We start from the raw sequence: 19,324 nt of genomic DNA on the forward strand, positions 1-19,324 counted from the left end.
TGAAAATTCAGGTGTCAATTGCTACAAATAACCCTAGTCTCACAGATAGCCTTTCTTTTTCTCTCAAGCAACGCTAAGCCGGAACCTTGCGTGAAAGAGACAAAACAAATAGCCCAGCCTTAATCCCAAGCTGATTATTAGCCCGGGTGAAGGTAATTCACCACCTTGATCACGCACGAATTGCACCCGTCTGTCCTCGTAGATCAGTCGGGAAAGCAACAAAAGATCTACAGTCGACTCTCTCTTAACGGACACCTCTACAAGACGGACACCTCTGTAAAACAGACACCTAGAGTTGGTCCCTGCCTTTCTTTACTCCTTTTATTTCACTCTCTATAAGACGGACATCTCTCTAAGACGGACACCTAGTATCGGCCCCAGAGGTGTCCGACTTAGCGAGAGTTGACTGTAATCCGGAGTTCGTGGGCAGGTTTGATTCCCACCGGGGACAAAACTCCTTTCCCTCGCCTGGCCTGAGGGCCTTTACTGGGGGCTGAAGCTTAGTTGGGTTTAGCACTTGAATTTTAACTGCCGACTTACTTTTTTACTTTAGTTTCCAGGATAGAGAGCTAGTATACAAATCATCAAGTCAACACAATCAAGATTACTTTTCACTTTAACTAGCCTATTCCAGGCGTTCAGAAAGTGGAAAACACTTCCTCCCTCTCTATTTTGCTGTTTACCTTTGATTTTTTGCTCGGTCTCACACACAAACAATATACTCCATTAAAATTATTAAAAAGTCCTCACATCCCAATCCCGATAAGTTAAGTTCCGTATCCCGTTATAAATAATCTGTATTTTTTCCTACATTACAACTCTACTGCATTTAGAAATGTGAGTCATTCGGCGAAGTCCCATCACGTTGTTAGCCCACATTAACAAAATATCATTCAGTCTACAGAAGTTACAAGAAAAACTTATTTACATCCATACCCTAGTTACCACCACCTTACCCGCCCCTAAAAAATATCTTTAACTAAACTTCAATGCGACAAGTACTCATCCATAATGCCACCCTAGAGCAGGCGGCCATTACACCTGCGAGTCAGGGAGCACTAACGAAAACGACAAAGGCGACGGCAACAAAAAACGGCAGCATGAGGGTTAATAAACAAAGCATCCACTCTGCACGTGCATCATCCATTTTTGTTGCATATCTTTGCCGTCACTTCTCGACTATAGCTTGGACGTTCAATTTCCTAATTAATTTCGCGTTTAATGGTCGACGTAAACGCAATACAACGATTTCCTGAACTTGGATACGGTTCTCAGGATTTTAAATGGAAGAAAGTCCGCTGGCAGTTGAAAAACTGAACTGAAATAGCGATGAAGTTTTAAACAGGGCAAGTTCACCTTTTAGGCGAAGTTTTCGCTGCCATCGCTTTCCATAGGATGCTAAAGCTCCGTACTCGCTATATAGCTATACGACGCTCGCTTAAAATCGTTTGGAGAAAATTGGTCAATACATGTACACTATACTTACTTAAATATAAACTTGCTCTATGATGGACAGATATACTTATTTTCATTCACAAATAGGAATTTTGAGTTTATGAATCTCGGTTTAACATTAATTTCATGACAAGGAATATAAAACGGATGCTAAAACATACGAACGAATTCCATCAGCACTTAATTTCGACACCGTCTGTTTTTGTGAAGAAATGATTATTGTTAGCCCCCGTTTCATTCTCAAAGTACAGGTGAGACAAACAGCTTGGTATCTAGCGCCTGCTTCATCTCAGCGCGGGTCCGTTTTCCGTAGCTGTTGTATGGTTAGTCAACCTTCAGAGTGCTGGCATAGTCTTCTTGTCTCCGTTGTCTGAACTCAGGTTTTACCGAGGTTCGCTTCAGTTGTCCATCCCTGATAAACACGAAGAAAAACTTTTTCAGTTTCGCTAAACAACTACACAAAGTCGGTAGCTAATCCCTTTTCAGCTAAAAAGTATTAAAAATAAACTTGGGTGTCGCGGTTCACACAGAAAGGAAATACCCTGGGGACGAGGCTGTCCCAACATGATACAAAAAAGAGTAAGACAAATGAGTTTTGTTCGAAAAACCATCTTCGATAACGCTCAAAGAGGAAGACCGTCACTCTCATCAAGATAGGCCCTTTTTCTCAGACAGCTTAAGGTTGACGTTTGGTTTTGAATGGAAGACTAAAAAAGTAATGCTACTCAGCCACACATTTCCGCTTGATGTGGTGCCTGTCCACCTCAAGCCTTCAAGGAACTTTCGGTCGCACTTAAATTAAAGTGAGACACAATTCCACCAGGAAGCCAGGCGCAATCTATATGTGGAACATTTCACACGTGTTAATTGTCTGCTGAAGAATCTTTCGGGGCTCGCCAAAGAACAAAAATTTGTCGAGGTGATCCACAACTGCATGAGTAGCTTTGGCCTAACTCCAAAAAACTGTCAGCTGGAAATTAAGACAGGACCTAATTTTTGAAAAAATCTAAGCTATCTATCATTAATACTCCTAGCTTACCAGATTAGGTCAACAAGCCCTCCTTGCCGAGCGATCTCTGTCTTGACACGATTTGCAAACTGGACGGCGGTTTCATCCTCCTACCGACAAATGTATATCACAAAGCATGTCAGGACTCTTAAAAAGCTATACCGCGGGTTGTGTGGTGGGTTATTGTCATCCATAGAAACTAAAGCACGTGCAAATAAAACCCAGTCGACAAAATGGGGTGCTTCTTAGTCTTGTCGCAGAGACTATTGTGAAGTCAGCTTTTGTGCTTTGGTTAGCCTGGGAACAAGCTCTCTTTTAGCGTAAAAAGCGAATAGAAAGCAGGAAGGCGCGAGCTGACAGGGAGGGGTAAGGGAAGGAACAGAGCAATTAGACCAATCAGACGTGACTCCGGTACCATGAATCGGCGGCAGTCAAACAAAGTCTACAGGCTCCCTCGTCCCTCATCCCCCGGGAACCTGTTTAAGGGCCACGTTTTGGTGTGATTACTGTTCAGTGCCTTTCCAAATACAACACCAGTCGTAGTCTAACGACCGCGTAGTAGAAAACTGCTTTGGGGATCACTAGTCCTGTAGCGACTTCAAAACTCGAATCTGCAGAGCAGGAAGAGAAGGGCTCTATCACTAACGGTTATCACAAGACAGCAAAAGATGTGCTATGTTTAAAACCTACCAAACGGGTCATTCGTGGGAGATACCAGACATCGCAAACGAGCGCCCAGTTGGTCAACAGAAGAAAGAGGTACAATGCAAATCCTTCAGTACTGGAGTTCCAAAATGCATTTCCAAACGTTGGGTCATACTGTAGAGAGAAACAAAATAAAACAACGCTAAAACATGTCCAGATTCCTATTTGATCAGCTCATAAGGAAAGCAAGACAATGACTGGCTCTTAACACACTTGCCTTGATCGCTACAGGGTAAATGTCTCCGCTGATTTCAAAGCTGCCTTTCTTGAACATCATCACTGAGGTGTTGTTGATACACGTTCCTAGGGTTAAATTTACGGTAGAAAATGAAAATACCGCCTTACTAATGCTACTAGTTATTTTTTTTATTTATGTAGCGATTTATACAAAGATTTCAAAGCGTTTAACAAGGAAACTAGTGTTATCATAAAATGGCGCAAGTTCGACTCTAAATAAAACTTATAATATACTATAACATTAACTATACTATAGGCGAATCTTAGTTTATACATTTTACATTTTACATTTTTTGCGTCATTAGCATACGCCTTTCACTCTTTGATCATCAGGCTATTAAAATAAACTCTCTGAATATCAAAAGAGTATAAAAATTACAGTTATCTGTGAAACTATGAGCCCATTTAACCAAATAGTTTCGGAGAAAAACTCGAAACTCTACAAACAGCGTACGAGCTTATTAACGTTTTTGCCACCCAGCAATTTCGCAGTTTTCGATGGCTGGTATTTCCTTTGTTATTGCTCGCAAAAAGGTGAAAACTGCCCAAATTGCTCAAATTAACCAACTCTTTCAGCATTAGAGTTTAATTTGTGCATACGGTGACGCCTTCTATGGGTTAACTCGCATGCAAGTGAGCAAAAAATGTAGACAACGACGTCAGTTAAAGACTTGCCTATACAAACCACATAACTATACACTACTGATACAATGATGTATAATCTAAATTGAATTTCACTGTATTTTAGTGCATCAAACAGCAGTAGTGGTAAGTCACTCACCTTCTGGAAAAATCAATATCGGGTTTTTACTGGCATCTTCTACATGTTCTCTTAACCTAGAGGGTAACCAGGAAGGTAAAATCAACTTAATATCCAAATACTAGCACAACACGAGTAAGCCATAACTTGCCCACTCGAACAATTTGTAATAAAGCCAGTTTTTCCATTTGCATCATGTCGACAGTAATGGACATGACTGAGAGTAAAGTCACGCCTAGCTCAAATAGGTGCATTTAAAATCCAAACCTGTCAAACAATGTAATGGACGCTTTGTTCAGGCCAGATGCTTGTATCTTGTTTTGGCTCATATAGTCTGTTCCAGACTCCCAGGTCTAAGACCATTAGATTTGATAACGAGAACGACTACGAGTACGAGATTTGACTGAAAGGTTTTCCGCGCACACTCGACTCACAATAACTCGAACCTTCTAGGGAAATCGAAAAAAGTTCGAGTTATCGGGAGTTTGAAGTAAATAACCGGAAATAAGAAAATAAGCAAATGGATGGGTAGGGAATGCAATTAAGAAACAAAGTATACAGGAATGGACACTGAATTTGAACTGGAGTGACAAAAAAGTAGAGACAAAGAATTGATCCGGCTCAGAATGATAAAACTTTTAACATTTGACAACTTATTTCCGCCAATATAACGACAATCTCGCTTAAACTCGAAGTAGTATGACGACGCTGGCTATCACGCTTTCCCGCCAAAATGACGCTGGTTCACGCGCGAGCAATACTTAGTATTGAGAAAATTTCCTACTCGTAGTCGTCCTCGTCTCGTGCAGAAATCGTGAAAACTGATGCGAAAAACGCTCGGGGGTTGGGGAGAGAGTAACCGGCTCTCTCTTTAACTTCTCTACCCTTTAATCTCTATCCACCACTACCCTCTTCCCCAGTTCACGCGCGTCTTATTTCCGCTTGACTTCTTTTCCCAATTTTTACCTTTTTGTAACAATCAATCTGTCCTTCATCTCGGTTCTTTCAAACCAAATATGATCCTGGGTCTTAGCAAGGGTCTTCTCAAAGAATCCAAACAACCCAGGCTGACGCTGACCAACCTAACAACAGGTGCAAAAAAACATACTCGACTTCAGGAAAAAAGAAAAGACAAAGGAAAACACTCATAGGATAATAAGGAATGTGCAACGACTATTCAGCTATCTTATTGGCTTTACTTTTCATGAGATAAAAATTAATGACTTACCAGAGAGTAGCAGCGATCACACATCAATATCAACACATCTAAAGGAGTGGTGTGATTTGCTACACATATTCCTCCACCCTTTGCCATATTTTCCCTGCAAAATAAATTAAAAAATTCACTATAATTTCTTTTGGAAAAGTACATTTTACCAAGACCAATCTGTGGCATTAAAAGAAACAGGACCCAGAATCAAACGAGAAACACAACAGTACTATCAGCAAGACTAAGGAACAAATGGACTACATGTCAACGGTAACCGGTCATCTCGCCACCAACAAAGTCGCCACCAAGAAGTCCACTCGCCGCCAACCAACTCACCACCCAGTAATTAGACTTCTTGGTGGCGACTGGTTGGGGGCGAGTCGACTTCTTGGTGGCGAGATGACCGTAAACCATGTCAACAAAGGCAGGGCAAAAAAACCAAAAATGACATCCAAGACCAATTTAACCGGGGTCACAATTAATCATTGGTTAACTTAAGCAGATCATTTCTTTTCACTTTAATTTTCTCTCGTAAATAAATTAATGTCAGCCCTGACAAGAAAGGAATAATTTATAAACCTTTAACAACAGTTCATGAAACAAGTGAAAACAATGTGACTTACTTGTTGTGAAATGTGATAACTGCAGACACAGCTCTTGCAAATATTCTAAATGAGATCAGCATGAGTTTGGTATCTAGCCAGTTCCTGAAGCTGCAAAGATGAAAAATAAAACAGAACTTAAAAAGAATAAAAGGACAATTGCACAACATGGTGAAAGAAATGCAAATGGCGAATGAAAAACATCGTCAAGCCTGCATGGCAGGCGTTAAAAGGAGCTAAAAGGGAAAGGGGAAGGAACACCCAACGACTGTTTTCTGTTAAATATCTGTTCAGAGAAGCAAATATTGCCTAGAATTTTCTATTCCTTGAAGACGGCTAAAAACTTCAAGATGACCGTTCCATTCATGTACAATTTTCGAAGCCTATCCTATAAATTACCAACGATTTTCTGAAGTTTAATTTTTCACAATTTCATTCCCCAGGTTAGGCTATTTTTCGTAGAGAAAGGGAAACCTAAAATTTTCGGATTCAAAAATGTGATGGAGAGAGGAATAACAAAAATTGTCACTTTTATAGTACGTTAAATTGCATCAAATTTTTGGGAAAATAATACTGAAGTCTTTGTAATTTTGAAAAGACTCAAGTTCTCCTAGCATGACCAAAGAGATACAAATTTTATAGCGCCACTTAGAATACATTTGTAGAGATCTAAAAGTACTCTGGGTAGCCCAAAAAGTGTTTACAATGTATTTAAGAGGAAACCGTCGTTGGGTGCGCCTGAAGAAAATGGGGAAATTCGGGCATGGCAGACGTTTAAAGAGAAAGGGAAGGGCAAGAGTAAGGGTAAGCACGAGAGGCATGCAAGGAAGGATAACAATCATCCAAACACCTGAAGCAATTATCTGCAATAGCAAAATATCAATTAACGTTAACTAACCTGGATTTGGGGAGTTGTGCAATGAAAATTCTAGATGTGATCAATATTGTCATTCCAATAAGGAAAACAGTAAGCCTGATGAGTCAAAGGGATATTACGATTATCAGTACAGCCTGAGTCACCAACTGGCGAAATATAATATTAGACTAAAGCCCACAATTCTCCTTGTCTAAAAGTCAGAAACCAAACATCATCATTCCAGTGGACAAGGGTAAAATGACAAATGGGAAAGAGTATAAGTCCCCTATTTTCTGTGTAATTGTCAAGGTTGGTTGCTGAAATGGATATATTGACTTCATGGGGTGAGTAAATTATGGAAAGGGTGCAAACTGTCAAAAGGGGTCACAATACCCATAAAGGCTGCAACTTCATTAAGAGTACAGTGTAGATCCATTAAACGCTTACTGATCTCACTTGCATCTTATTACATACTGTGTATGTTGGTGAATGTACAAAAATGTACATGTATAACAACTGCATTTGAACTCACCTCATGGGGAACAAGATGACATATCTAATAAAACAGCCAACTATCCACATTATTGTCAATTTAACACTGTAAGAAAAAAAATAATAAATAAATTATCATTTTTATGCGCATCAATATCTTTTGAAAATGTAGCCTCCCAAGAGTGGAATCCTTCAAACCATAAAATAATACAAGGCAGTTGACAGAAATCAGTAGCATCTTGAAGAGTTTTAAAATACATTATTTTATTATGGCTGACTGGGTGTATTTTAATAGATGCAAAGGAATGATTCACCTTCACTGTACTTGTGTAATCAACTACAATATCTTAACAGAAAGAAGATCATTATAATTATGAAGGCAACTTTTTGCAGTTGCAAAAAGGAAGCCTGAAAAATACATATATTATTTAATAGTGAAGTACAAGAGTGATGTCCTCATCAACTATAATCTTGAGTGCTCAATAGTTGAACTAGAGTAGAATACAAGTAGACTGGTGGAATTGGATTAGATCTTGAACATTATTTTATAATCCAGTTCCATTAGACTACTTGTATTATTTAATAACAATATTACAATAAAAAAGTCCACATTTTTGCTTCTTGTATGCGGACATTTTTGCATTAACAACACCTGTTTCTCACATGCCCCCCGTAAAAGTTTTTTTCCAGTTCAAACCCACTATAAGGCTAAATTCTCACCTTATATAATGATAATTCTCATTTGTTCTGGTCAGAAAATTCCAGGATACCAACTCTGCAAACGAAAGTTTAAGATATAAACTACAGCCTTCACATTAAAAACCATTTGCTCTTAGTAAACACTTTCTTACTTGATAAATCAGTGACTGCTCTGTACAGTGCTCAGTAGAGGTAACAATAACTATTACTTTGTTTTCAATTTTAAGTTCAAACTAGCCGGGAGTTATTTTCAAAGGAGTGTGTCGAAAAAGGCCCTATATAACTCTTGATCTAATATAAAATTCTCCCTCTGATTTATGGTCATATCCAAGGTAAATTGGAAAGAGAAATGGGCAGTTGAGCAAAAGTCACTTGAGTTGTCATTCTAGGCTGCCACCCCATCCAGAGATGCCAGCCCCGGGAAGTCTTAAATCTAGAGCCTCTCTCTTTTGCAGTACCCCCTCCCCCACCCCCGCAATATCCATGAACAACCCCGACCCCGACACCGACCTCCTGATAAGCACAATTTGATCCAGTCCCTAATTTATCACATTGGAATGGCTTAGGACATTACATGAAGTCTTACATGAGGTACAAACCATCAAAATTCACTTTCCTGACTGTAATGGCGAAATAATCTTTGTCAGTGATGAAATACATGCAAAAATGCCCTAGAAACTGAATTATGAATCTAAGAAAATTCGAATTTTGGGAGAAAATTGGATAAATTCCAAATTAAAGCACAGAAAAGCTCATAATTCGATTAGATATTACGGGATACTGGGAGATTAGTTTTATCGATAATTTTTTAAATATACCTTTTCAAATAATTTTTTTTTGTGACGTATTTGTTTAATTTAACTGCCCTTGGATTTCTAAAGATGGAGAATAACCAGATCATAACTCAATAACAGTCACATTCAACCCCTCTCGCACAGCATGGATCAGAGGTTACTTTTACTAAAAGAACGATACCGCTCATACAAGCTTTCCTTACAATCAATCTTGAAAAACAACAGCTCTCATGGCAATTACTTTTAATGAATTCCCAAAGTGGGCGCTTACAAGAGCTTTTACTGTCGATCGTAATACAGTATATCTTTACTTTTATTTTTCTCTTAGGATACTAACATTGTGGTAACCTCAATGAAAAAAGAAACCAGAACAAAACATGTAGGACTGCACTAGAAAATCTAAGTGCCAATATATAAAATGTTATTGACCTTCTGCAGAAAAACACTTGGTTACTTCATCATCTATGATTGCCTAGAAAGAAAAGAAAAATTCTTGTTTTTACCACCCAAGGAAAATGGAAATGGAAAATGAGGCACATGTAAAGTATTTGACTTTTGTTGCAAACCTTGCCCCTCACTGTCGTCTGTGATAGATGAAGATAAATGGAATTTTGAGTTTAGTACATTGTAAATCATTCTGACCATTGAAGTAAATGGAAAAGTATTCAACCAGAGAGTCTAATTCAGGCAAATCTATTCAACTATTGGGAACCTACTTTATACAACATTATTTTGAACATCAACTATAAGTAGATACCACTTCATGCAAGACCTTCCTATACATACATATACACAGTCATATAAATCTAGCCAGATTTTTGAAAACATTACCACCAATGGACCTTTCGTGTCCAATAGTTTTCAAAGTAGCCATTATAAAAACTATGAGTGCAACCATTGCTTTTTTTTCCCGTCCCCTCCTTTCTTCCTACTCCCTCTTTTTCTTTTTCTCCTTTCCTTTTCCTCCACTAGTGTGATTTTGGAGCTCATCGGGCCCAAGGACCTGCCTTTTGATGTCTTTTTGGCTAGATATGTATAATGTACATACGTATCTTAGATGAAGTGTGAATGGCTTCAAGCTAATTTCCGACAAAATTTTGGTTTTCCCTCTAAATTATTCATCCAAATCCTTGGAGTGATCATCATCAAATCTCTCTTGCTAATTTCAATGCTTTTAAAAACAGAGTGGTCAAACACTCACCATCAAATAACATTATTTTCTTACCTCAACTCCATTAACACAGAACTCAACAGCATCACCCATATGGAATTCTCGCTGAAAAGTTCCAAATGATCTATTCCTGGGCAAGTTACCTTTGGTTGGTTTTGCTGGCGTTTTATCAATGACTAAAACATAACAAAATAAAATTTAACATACTGTCAACATTTGCAGTTTCTTTACTTTACACTTTTAAATTACAGCAGTACCCCCAGGGCAGTGAAACCTTGATAACAGTGTCTGAACTCAGCAGGAATAGGGTAAAATTCTAAAAAGCACGAGTCATTTTTATAAATATTAATGATGACATTGTTTTTGTCATCACTACCTTCAACATTCCATCAGAAGGTAAGCACAGTAAAGAGTGAATAAGACAAGAAAAAAGAAAATGGCCCTTTCTACATGTAACAGTTTAACATTGATGTACATGCAGCAAAACAAAATGATAATGAGAGGCAGCAGAGTGAAGACAACACACAAATACACAGACATATTATACCTCTCAAACAGATTTATTTCAATAAATGGGTCATCATTCGTCATCTTAATACACAATCAATCTCACAAAATAATAAATAAATATATTAAAACATAGCGCTACAGCTGTAGTTATTAATCAGTAGTAATAGTAGTAAGTAGAGGGACGTTTATTTATTTAAACACATGATTTACCTAATAATTATAAAGAGCTAATAACAAAACTTGTAAAACTGTAAATGTGTTATCAAGACAATGTAACAGGCTTGGTAACACCTTATTATTGTAAGCATCATCCCCCTATGCCTCATCACACAATATTGCACCAAACAACAAAAAGCCAAACTTAAATGAAACCTGAAACAATAATCATAGCAAAGAAGGCTCCCATGTCGAGTGCTGACACACTCCTAACAATAAGCTCAATGTGGTTGAGACCTTCAAATACCTAGGAGTGACTGTTGACAGCCGTCTTAACTGGGAACCTCACATATCACAGTTAATTGAAAGAGTTTCACCAAAAATAGCACCCTTAAATAGACTTGCTGGCTTTCTAGACACAAAGATACTTCTGAGGATCTACAAACAAACAATCCTCCCAGTGACTGATTATGGATGCATCATATGGCATGAATATAACAAGTCCATATCATATAAACTCGAACGACTTCAAAACCAAGCCATGAGGGTTATTCTGAGGGCCAACAGAACCACCTTCACACAATATATGAGGAACACTCTACATAGGGCTGTTAACACTGTACAATTGGAGATGATTCTGCAGATTTGTTTTTATCTTTAAGATTGTAAACAACCAAGACTGCCCTGAGCAACTAGAGGGTTACCTAACCAGTACGGCTGAGCTCCAAAACAGAAATCTGCGGAACCAAGGCACTCTCAATGTACCCCAATCTAAGACTTCTTTAGGAAAAAAGACTTTCCAAATTCCTGGTGTAAGTGACTGGAACTCACTCCCTACAGAACTTAGGAAAACAACTAGTATAGGCTCTTTTAAATTTAATCTTTTTAAACAACTGAGAGACAGTGACATTAGTAATCATAAATGTACAGTGTAACTAGGTGGATTTTTTTAATGTTTTTAATAGTTTTTAGTGGTTCTTAATATTTTAAATTAGTTTTTAGTCCTTAAATTTACGGTTTTTAGTAGTCTTATCTTCACAGTTTTTAACATCCTTGAAATGTAATTTAGAGTAATATTATTCTAAATTTTATTTACTGGACATCTTGTTAAGACCAGCATTGTCTAATGCTGTATCTACAGTATAAATAAAGCTTTTATTATTATTGTTATTGTTATTGTTATTGTTATTGTTATTGTTATTGTTATTGTTATTGTTATTGTTATTGTTATTGTTATTGTTATTGTTATTATTATTATTATTATTATTATTATTATTATTATTATTATCAGCATTACTCTCCAAGGACAATATATAACAACAACAGTCATGTTATGTCCAGGAATGAAAAAAAATAAGGGAAAACGAATTTGCTGCTTGCTTCAGCAGGTGTTCATTAGGGAGGAACGCATGCCGAGAAAAAGAACATATTTATAGGGAGACTTTCCCACTTTTAGTACATAAAAAACCAGAGGTTAAACACTGTGCAAGCAAGCCATGCTTGGTTTAGGTTTGAATTCACACTGGGTGCAATGTTCTTCCTTCAGTTATAAAGTGAAACAATACTAAAAGAGGAAGGTGAATTGCTGCCAGCCCCTTACATTAGTTATTCAGCCATATGGTGTAAGGGGTTATAGGGGGTTCTTCATCCAACAACAAGTGAAAAAAAATTGATTATACTACAATTACTCTTATCATTATTCATTAAAAATTTTCTCCTTTTGGGGCAAATCCCACTGCCAATTCATTATAACCAGCTAGTGTTCACCAAACTTAATTTGGAAGACGTTTGTGCTATGTGGAAAATGACATCACTAGTACAGCATAAATGCCAGAAAAATGGACTTCAACCGAGAGGCCCTGGAAACAAGGCTGCTTTGTTTTGGTAGAGCAGTACAAAATGGCAGAACATTTCACACATTTCACACACAAAGAAACAGCCAAACTATTACAAATGTACCTAAAAAACATCGCAAGAACAGCAAGAAAACAACTCGATGGACGACATCTGCTAGTTGAGATTACCATACATTGTACTCACTATTTGTTTTCTCATTGGCTAAGAGCCTACAGTAAGTTTATTTTGGAAATCGGCACATCCTACAGATTAGTCAGTTATCTGCTGGCAGATAACTGACTAATCTGTAGGTTGGGCTCACAATGCATGATTTCCAATAACAATATCAATTTGTGTTCCTTGCGATGGTGTGTTTGTCATTATTCTCTTCAAAACAATATATAATTAAACAATTATTAGATTTGGTTTTTGTGATATCCGAAATAATCAAGGTCTCCATAAGTGTTATCAGCCATAGCCTTCAGCTCAGCTGATAACCCTTACCTCAACCCTGATTATTCCGGATATCACAAAAACCCTCAACCTATAAAATTGTTTATTATCTGCAGAACCAAACATCCCTTAATCTCATGAACTTGCCAAGAAACAGGCAAATGAAGATGGCAACTTATCATCTATCACGGTGAGCATATTTAGCTTGTTTTTAATCTAGACTTTCGTTAAAATAATAATATTATTAATATTATTGGATTTGGCTTTCCTATGATGTGAAGAATTATGGAGATCTCAGAGGGTATTATCACCATCCTTGACCTCCAAAATTCTTCAGATCATACTCTGCCTCATCCAATAATAATTATTTATTGATCTCCCTGATAGCAGAGGCCTCTTTTCCACGGTGGGGGAGAAGAGAAAAAAAATAGAAGAGAAACGAGTCTATTTTCCTCCTGCCTGCTGAATACTATGGAAAAGAGGCCTGTCCTAGCAGGGAAATAATTGTTAATTATTTACATTTATCTAAGTATAAATTATTTGTAAGTGGTTGTAATTAGGATAAATTACCATTTGATTTCATTCCTTGCTTTGACTGGATAGTTTTCCTTCCAAACTAAGAGGAAAAAGGACAGTAAACCAGTATGTAGCTGTAAACAAGTAACAATATGGCAAGTAGAGTCAAACATGTATTAAGCGGTCACCCTCGGGGAATGGCTAAGTGACGGCTTAATACAGGGTGACCACCTAATACAGGTTGCAAGGTATATATTTCAAAGAATTACATCTCCAGAGCTGATCAGAACAGATGCTTGACCTCAAACAGAAACATTCATTTCTGGCGTTTTAATGATTTGTGAAAATAAACAAGGAAATCAATTATTGTTGTACCACATCTGTTACATTATTTGAAACTGTATGAACACTGTGTGACCGTTTAATACAGGTTAAGACAATAAAAAAAGTCGCGTTGGGACTTCGCAAATGGTGACCGCGACCGCTTAATAGAGGTGATCGCTTAATAGAGGTCGAAATTACAGTACATCAAGAGAAGTAATTTTCGGGGACTTTGAAAACTGATCGCTTAATAGAGGGTGACCGCTTAATACGGTGCCGCTTAATACAGGTTTGACTGTACTGTTTTGTATCTAATACAAAGAATACTGCCGGTATGTGGACAGCATTCAATTCGCGAGAAGACAAAAGGAGAGCCGCATCCATCTCTTCTCAATAACAAATTGAAATAAATACTTTACATTTAATGAACAGAAACTTGGACATTTACTATTTAAAACTGGGGCGAGATTTCGGCGATCAAATAATTTAGTGATGAACGAAACACGTCTTGATACAAAGACTACATGCACAGAATGGCCAGAGCAAAGATCATCTGCGAGTTCATGAAGTTCACGTTCACATTTCAATTAAACAATTTTCTGAAGCTTACCTCAAAAACATTGTATAGAGTGGCTAAGTAAAGGTTACGAATTCCAAAGGAAAACCCCAATGACGCAGGAATAACCATAAAAATCACGATAAATGAGAGATAACAAACCAAAAATATCAGCCACAGGGGAAGGACCGCCATTTTGACTTCGTACTTGTTTAGAATAACCGCTGACCACCGTCTTTATTTTTTTTTGGCAGTTTACTACCCACAATTCCACTCAGTCACTCAGTCCATATCGCAACCTCGTTCCCAGGTTCTCTCTCTTACGAGCTCTAACGTTGGTCGCAGGCTAAGGAATAAGCATCTCGTTTATTAGATAGCATGAAGTGCAAAAAAACTACAGCAAAGCGGGCGGCATAACTAACAGTGTGATTTAATAACCTAAAATTACAAATAGAGCAGTTTTCATTTGAGTGTCGAAAAGTAATTGGTTTTGCACTTTCTACACGATGCGATTGGCTTAAAAGATTCGCGCCACCTTTTCATCCAATCAGAAGTAAAACCAAAGCCAATTGTGACGCGCCCGCATGCATTTTCCCGCGCTTTGCGTCAGCCACATGTAATTACTTCGAGTTTTCATTGGTTCAATGTATTGTCTGTGTCCTATGTGATTGGCCAGAGTAGAGCGGTTTTCACTTGACTGTCGAATTGGGATTGGTTTTGGTTTTGGTTTTGGTTTTGGTTTTACTACGTCCTTTGGTTGGCTAGTGTATTTACTTAGGTTTTGGTTTTACGACAGTCAAGTGAAAACCGCTCTAATTACTTTGGTTTTGGTTTTACGACACTCAAACGAAAACCACTCTAATTCACGTACAATTCATAGCAGAAACTGCTAACACTATTAGAATAGATCTATAACGGAACTTTATTAAAATAATAAATTACAACTGTAAAACTGCACACTGAACAGAGAAATGTGAAAAAAAATAAACGAGAATTAAGAAAAAGAAACAGGCTAACGAGAAAATATCTGAACGATTTCATAAAAAAACTTAATGACAATAAGGCGCACAAACTAGGGAATATCAAGAAAGAAATGAAGCACAAAGCGGAAGCGAACCGAAAGCCGCAAAAGAAAAATAAAGCGAAACGTACTGGAGTTGCTAAGAGACATGCCATCGAGTGACCTTGTCCTATAACGTACGCCTTACATAGGATGACGGAAATAACAGCATGCAGAAGCATGCTATGATGTAGTGCCCAAATACCAAACTGCAAACACCGAGTGAATTCCCAAACGCGAGGAAATAAATTTTATGGGGAACCACATAGATTGCATGGAATAACTGTTCTAAACTGTTTCATTTCTTTGTCTATTCATTTATTTATTTTATTTAGCTATCAGTATTTATTTAATTTATCTATTTTGACTTTCTCGTTGCCTTCGCCTTCATCGTCGTTCGAGGTCCTCATATTGGGAAATGGAGACGGAGTTGAGAAAGCGCAGTGCGCCTTCACAATATAGTGTATCGTAGGGGTTCATGTTGTAGGGCTCGCTCTAGGTTTTATCGTTGCTTAGGCGCGTATGCTGAAAAATACCTTAAGTGCAAAGAGGGTTTTGGGTCGACTGGTTTTAGAACATGAGCCAGGCAATCACATGAAAGTCGAAAGTCGAAGGTCGAAGGACGAGTTGTCCTTCAGTGGTCAAAACAGAGACACTAGTATTAATGTAGCTGTTTAAAAGATAGAACTGTGATTATATATAATTAATTAAAACTGTAAAATGCTTTGGCTGATTTTCTGGTAATTATTTGACTCTTTAAAATTGTACACAAGTCAGGCAGCAGTGGGAAGAAAATAACAGATTCGTGAAAACAATTCACCGAGGCACCGGATACTTATGGGTGGACAGACCAGCGATGATATGAAGTGAAACGTTTTTTTTTTTTTTTTTAATTTGATCCTTTTTTTTTCAAAACCCCACAGGTGGCTAAATAAAAAACGAGGACTAAAAGGGACCCTGGCCAAATCCTTGCTAATAAGTTCCTATTCAGTAACCTCCAAAGTTTTAGTTTAAGGGTGTGGCCTTATTTTTCCACTTCGCCTCAATCTCTAACAGGTGCCAAAAAATACAAATTGTCATGTAATGTATTTGGGCTCAATAACCTACAAATACTAAGCTTGATAACTCTAAGAATCACTAATACTGCTCTTCTTAGCACCTTCCGTCAAAACTTGTCGATTTGTAAGGCTTACCCTTACAAGGGGTAGAATATGAGCTCACCTGACGGCACATATTAAACTGCTTTAGAGAGCAACAACGCTAGACAGGTGTTTTTAATAAAACAAACTTGGCAAAGTTTTAATTTTGGATGTAAGATAAACTAGAAAAGGTTTCATTATTATGAACGTGTTAACTAGACAGGCCATAACAGACGAGTGGGAATTCATTGTGCGCGAGAAATAACGTGCCCAAAGCGAAGGTCCTCTTATCAGCTTATATGAGCTAGACAAACTCTTCAGATGTTTGTCTACTATTTGTCATGGCCGGAAACATCACGAACTACAAAAAAATATGCTTCTATCTGGAATTTTGCCTGAAAACACAAAGCAACTGTCTTTACGCAGTTTCGTTCAACTGAGCGAAGTAATTCTAGTAAGGGGCTAAATGAGTTTTGAATGAGCAATTGGAAGTAGAGTGGTGACTTACCAACAACCTCAATTTTGGAATTATTAACAAGCTTCGAAAGCTGATAAACTCCAGTGCTCCAAAAAGTATTACGGAAGCTGTCACCTATTTGTGGTTACACGAAAATCTTAACCTAAAAAACTCCCCATGAGAAATAGATTTTCGACAAAATAAAGCGAACTGGTAAGACTTTCTTGGCCTTCATTCACTTTCGCATTTGTATTTTGAAACATAAAAGTTGTCTCCGGCTTAATAGCATTTTTATCTCTGTTAAAATCTTGAAACAAACTGCGCGTTTTGCTCTGTTTATCGTAAGAAGTGGATTGCTGTAAACAATTTGCGCATTTTTAGAATGACTTTGTTATCGCTTACTTTATCGCTATTAAAAGTCCATCAAGTTAAGGCGAGAACCTGGCAGCTTTAAATGGAACGGTTCCTTATCCAGCTGACAGGAATTTCAGAAACTATCGCAGAGGCCAGAAAATCATTTTCTAGGAATGGACGGTAGAAATAACCCCCAACTGGATTGACAAAAAAGAAGAAATTTAGCTTTTCAGATCATGCTTCACGATAAGCCATGGGCCCCTGTCGATAGATATTCACTTCTATACCAACCGATCTACCCATTAGCCGGAAAGAGGATAAAAAGAATCTTAAAAGAAATGTTATTATTGCGCTGCTGATCAATAACGATTTGTTCGGACGAGAAAAAAGAATAAACAATACTGATCAAGCAGGGCGGATTCTCTCCTTTTAACGCCTTCTATGTTTGTTGCCATTGAGTCACAAAAAAATGTGAGATCGATCACGTAATGAAAACAAACAGAACAAGTTATAAATCACAGAACACTTACGAGCATTCAGAAGGGTTATGAGAATAGAGGTAAAACTGATGGATATTTTATCGTGCACATTTTTGCCTGATGGCAGGCGATATCAGCAAACAGACTCAAACACTAAATGAAAGAAAAAGCGCCGCGTTTTTGGTAGCAAGAAGCCAAACAGTGGGACTGATTCCAAATAGTAGTTTATTCTGTAACCTTTTTTCTAAGCCTATATCACATGAATCCATCATGTTTACAGGCAAAAAAGGTTTCCAAATACAGCCGATGTAAAACCGGGAAATTTCTTTAAGCGGCTTTTTGACCTTAACAGAGCTTAACTTGACTATTACGTAAGCTGCTAATTGAATAATGATTGTTCGAGTTTTTTCTTGTTATTTGCAACAACTTAACGCGAAGAGGAAGGCAGCTGCTACAAAAGCATTTTTAAGGCAGGTTATCGCCAGTTGAGGGTTTTATTCAATCAAACCACACAGGACGAAAACTGCTTCTCTTGCGGGGAAAATTGATACACTAGTTAGTTGTGCGACGATATGTAGAGCGATAGCACTTGACCTGGCTAGAGAAAGTTCGTGATGATATTCCACAGGCGGAGACGAGAGATAAATAGACCAACAAATGCCTTATCAGTAACATAATATATCAAGAGAACGATCGTTCTGTGACCGAAACTGAGATTACGCGATATAGCCACGACTTACTGCATGATCCAGTTCTTTGTACTTAGCATCGAAAAGAGAGATCACTTGTGTCTTTTCAACTACGTACCGATTAATCACAAGCCGTAAGATACGTGATTTGACTAGTTCCTACCCGCCTGAGCTTGAATTAGACGCTTTTTCAGATTAAACGTTTTGCCAGCCATATCATCTTGTTTTATCCCCTTTCGGGGTCAGACCGGATTATATTCGAATAACTTCGAGAAAAGTGGAAAACTTAGCGAGATGGAGAGCAGAGTGAAGAGATGCGAAGGAAGGGATTCTTTCCGATGTTTTTCTCGGTCTCATTGAGCAAACTTGCGCTTTCTTCCGTTTTCTCGATAATCTGAACGCCAGGAAGTAAAGAAAAAGGTCTGGATAGGCTAAAGCTCAATGTAACTGAGTTCTTTGCCATCGCGCTCCGTCCATGATATTCAAGAATGATTGAGAAAAGCAAAGCAAATTGAATTAGCGAAAACGAAAGTAATTTCTCCCTGAACAGTACTGAAAAACCTACGGTTTAGCCCCATATTGCAGTCGAACTGCCACGCTATCTTCTTTGCCCGCAAACACCATCCAATTTGTCAGTAAAATGATTCAAAGGGCAGTCGATAGGTGTATATACCACTTTATTCAACTAGCCTAATCCAATTTGAACTTTCTTCGTGTTTCCTACCGTACTCTGCATTGAACATACATCTCTGTTTATTGTAAAATTATTGAATGAGGGGTCAGTTGATAATTACACGTATCACACCAC

The 19,324-nt window shown here is 37.9% G+C and overlaps 1 protein-coding gene across 2 annotated transcripts in view; it reads right to left on the reverse strand.

The window, feature by feature from the left end:
- LOC140933757 (glycerol-3-phosphate acyltransferase 3-like) overlaps window positions 1–19,324 on the reverse strand; it is a 157,208-nt gene that overhangs the window by 594 nt on the left and 137,290 nt on the right. The window contains exons 1-15 of one of the 2 annotated variants that reach the window (XM_073383392.1): window positions 14,393–14,537; window positions 13,516–13,561; window positions 10,045–10,166; window positions 9,249–9,291; window positions 8,047–8,101; window positions 7,367–7,432; window positions 6,877–6,951; window positions 6,000–6,089; window positions 5,395–5,488; window positions 5,133–5,248; window positions 4,188–4,243; window positions 3,387–3,472; window positions 3,155–3,283; window positions 2,495–2,574; window positions 1–1,867 (exon numbers count right to left, since the gene is read on the reverse strand). The exon at window positions 1–1,867 is cut by the window's left edge and continues 594 nt beyond it. In XM_073383392.1, coding sequence (XP_073239493.1) covers window positions 1,780–1,867; window positions 2,495–2,574; window positions 3,155–3,283; window positions 3,387–3,472; window positions 4,188–4,243; window positions 5,133–5,248; window positions 5,395–5,488; window positions 6,000–6,089; window positions 6,877–6,951; window positions 7,367–7,432; window positions 8,047–8,101; window positions 9,249–9,291; window positions 10,045–10,166; window positions 13,516–13,561; window positions 14,393–14,533 — 1,287 coding nt within the window. In that variant the 5' untranslated portion in view covers window positions 14,534–14,537 and the 3' untranslated portion in view covers window positions 1–1,779. Of the gene's footprint in view, window positions 1,868–2,494; window positions 2,575–3,154; window positions 3,284–3,386; window positions 3,473–4,187; window positions 4,244–5,132; window positions 5,249–5,394; window positions 5,489–5,999; window positions 6,090–6,876; window positions 6,952–7,366; window positions 7,433–8,046; window positions 8,102–9,248; window positions 9,292–10,044; window positions 10,167–13,515; window positions 13,564–14,392; window positions 14,538–19,324 lie in introns of those variants that run through there. The other variant, XM_073383394.1, reaches the window with a different exon arrangement.

Source organism: Porites lutea, chromosome 4, assembly GCF_958299795.1.
Source record: "Porites lutea chromosome 4, jaPorLute2.1, whole genome shotgun sequence".
In the NCBI taxonomy this organism is placed as follows: domain Eukaryota; kingdom Metazoa; phylum Cnidaria; class Anthozoa; order Scleractinia; family Poritidae; genus Porites; species Porites lutea.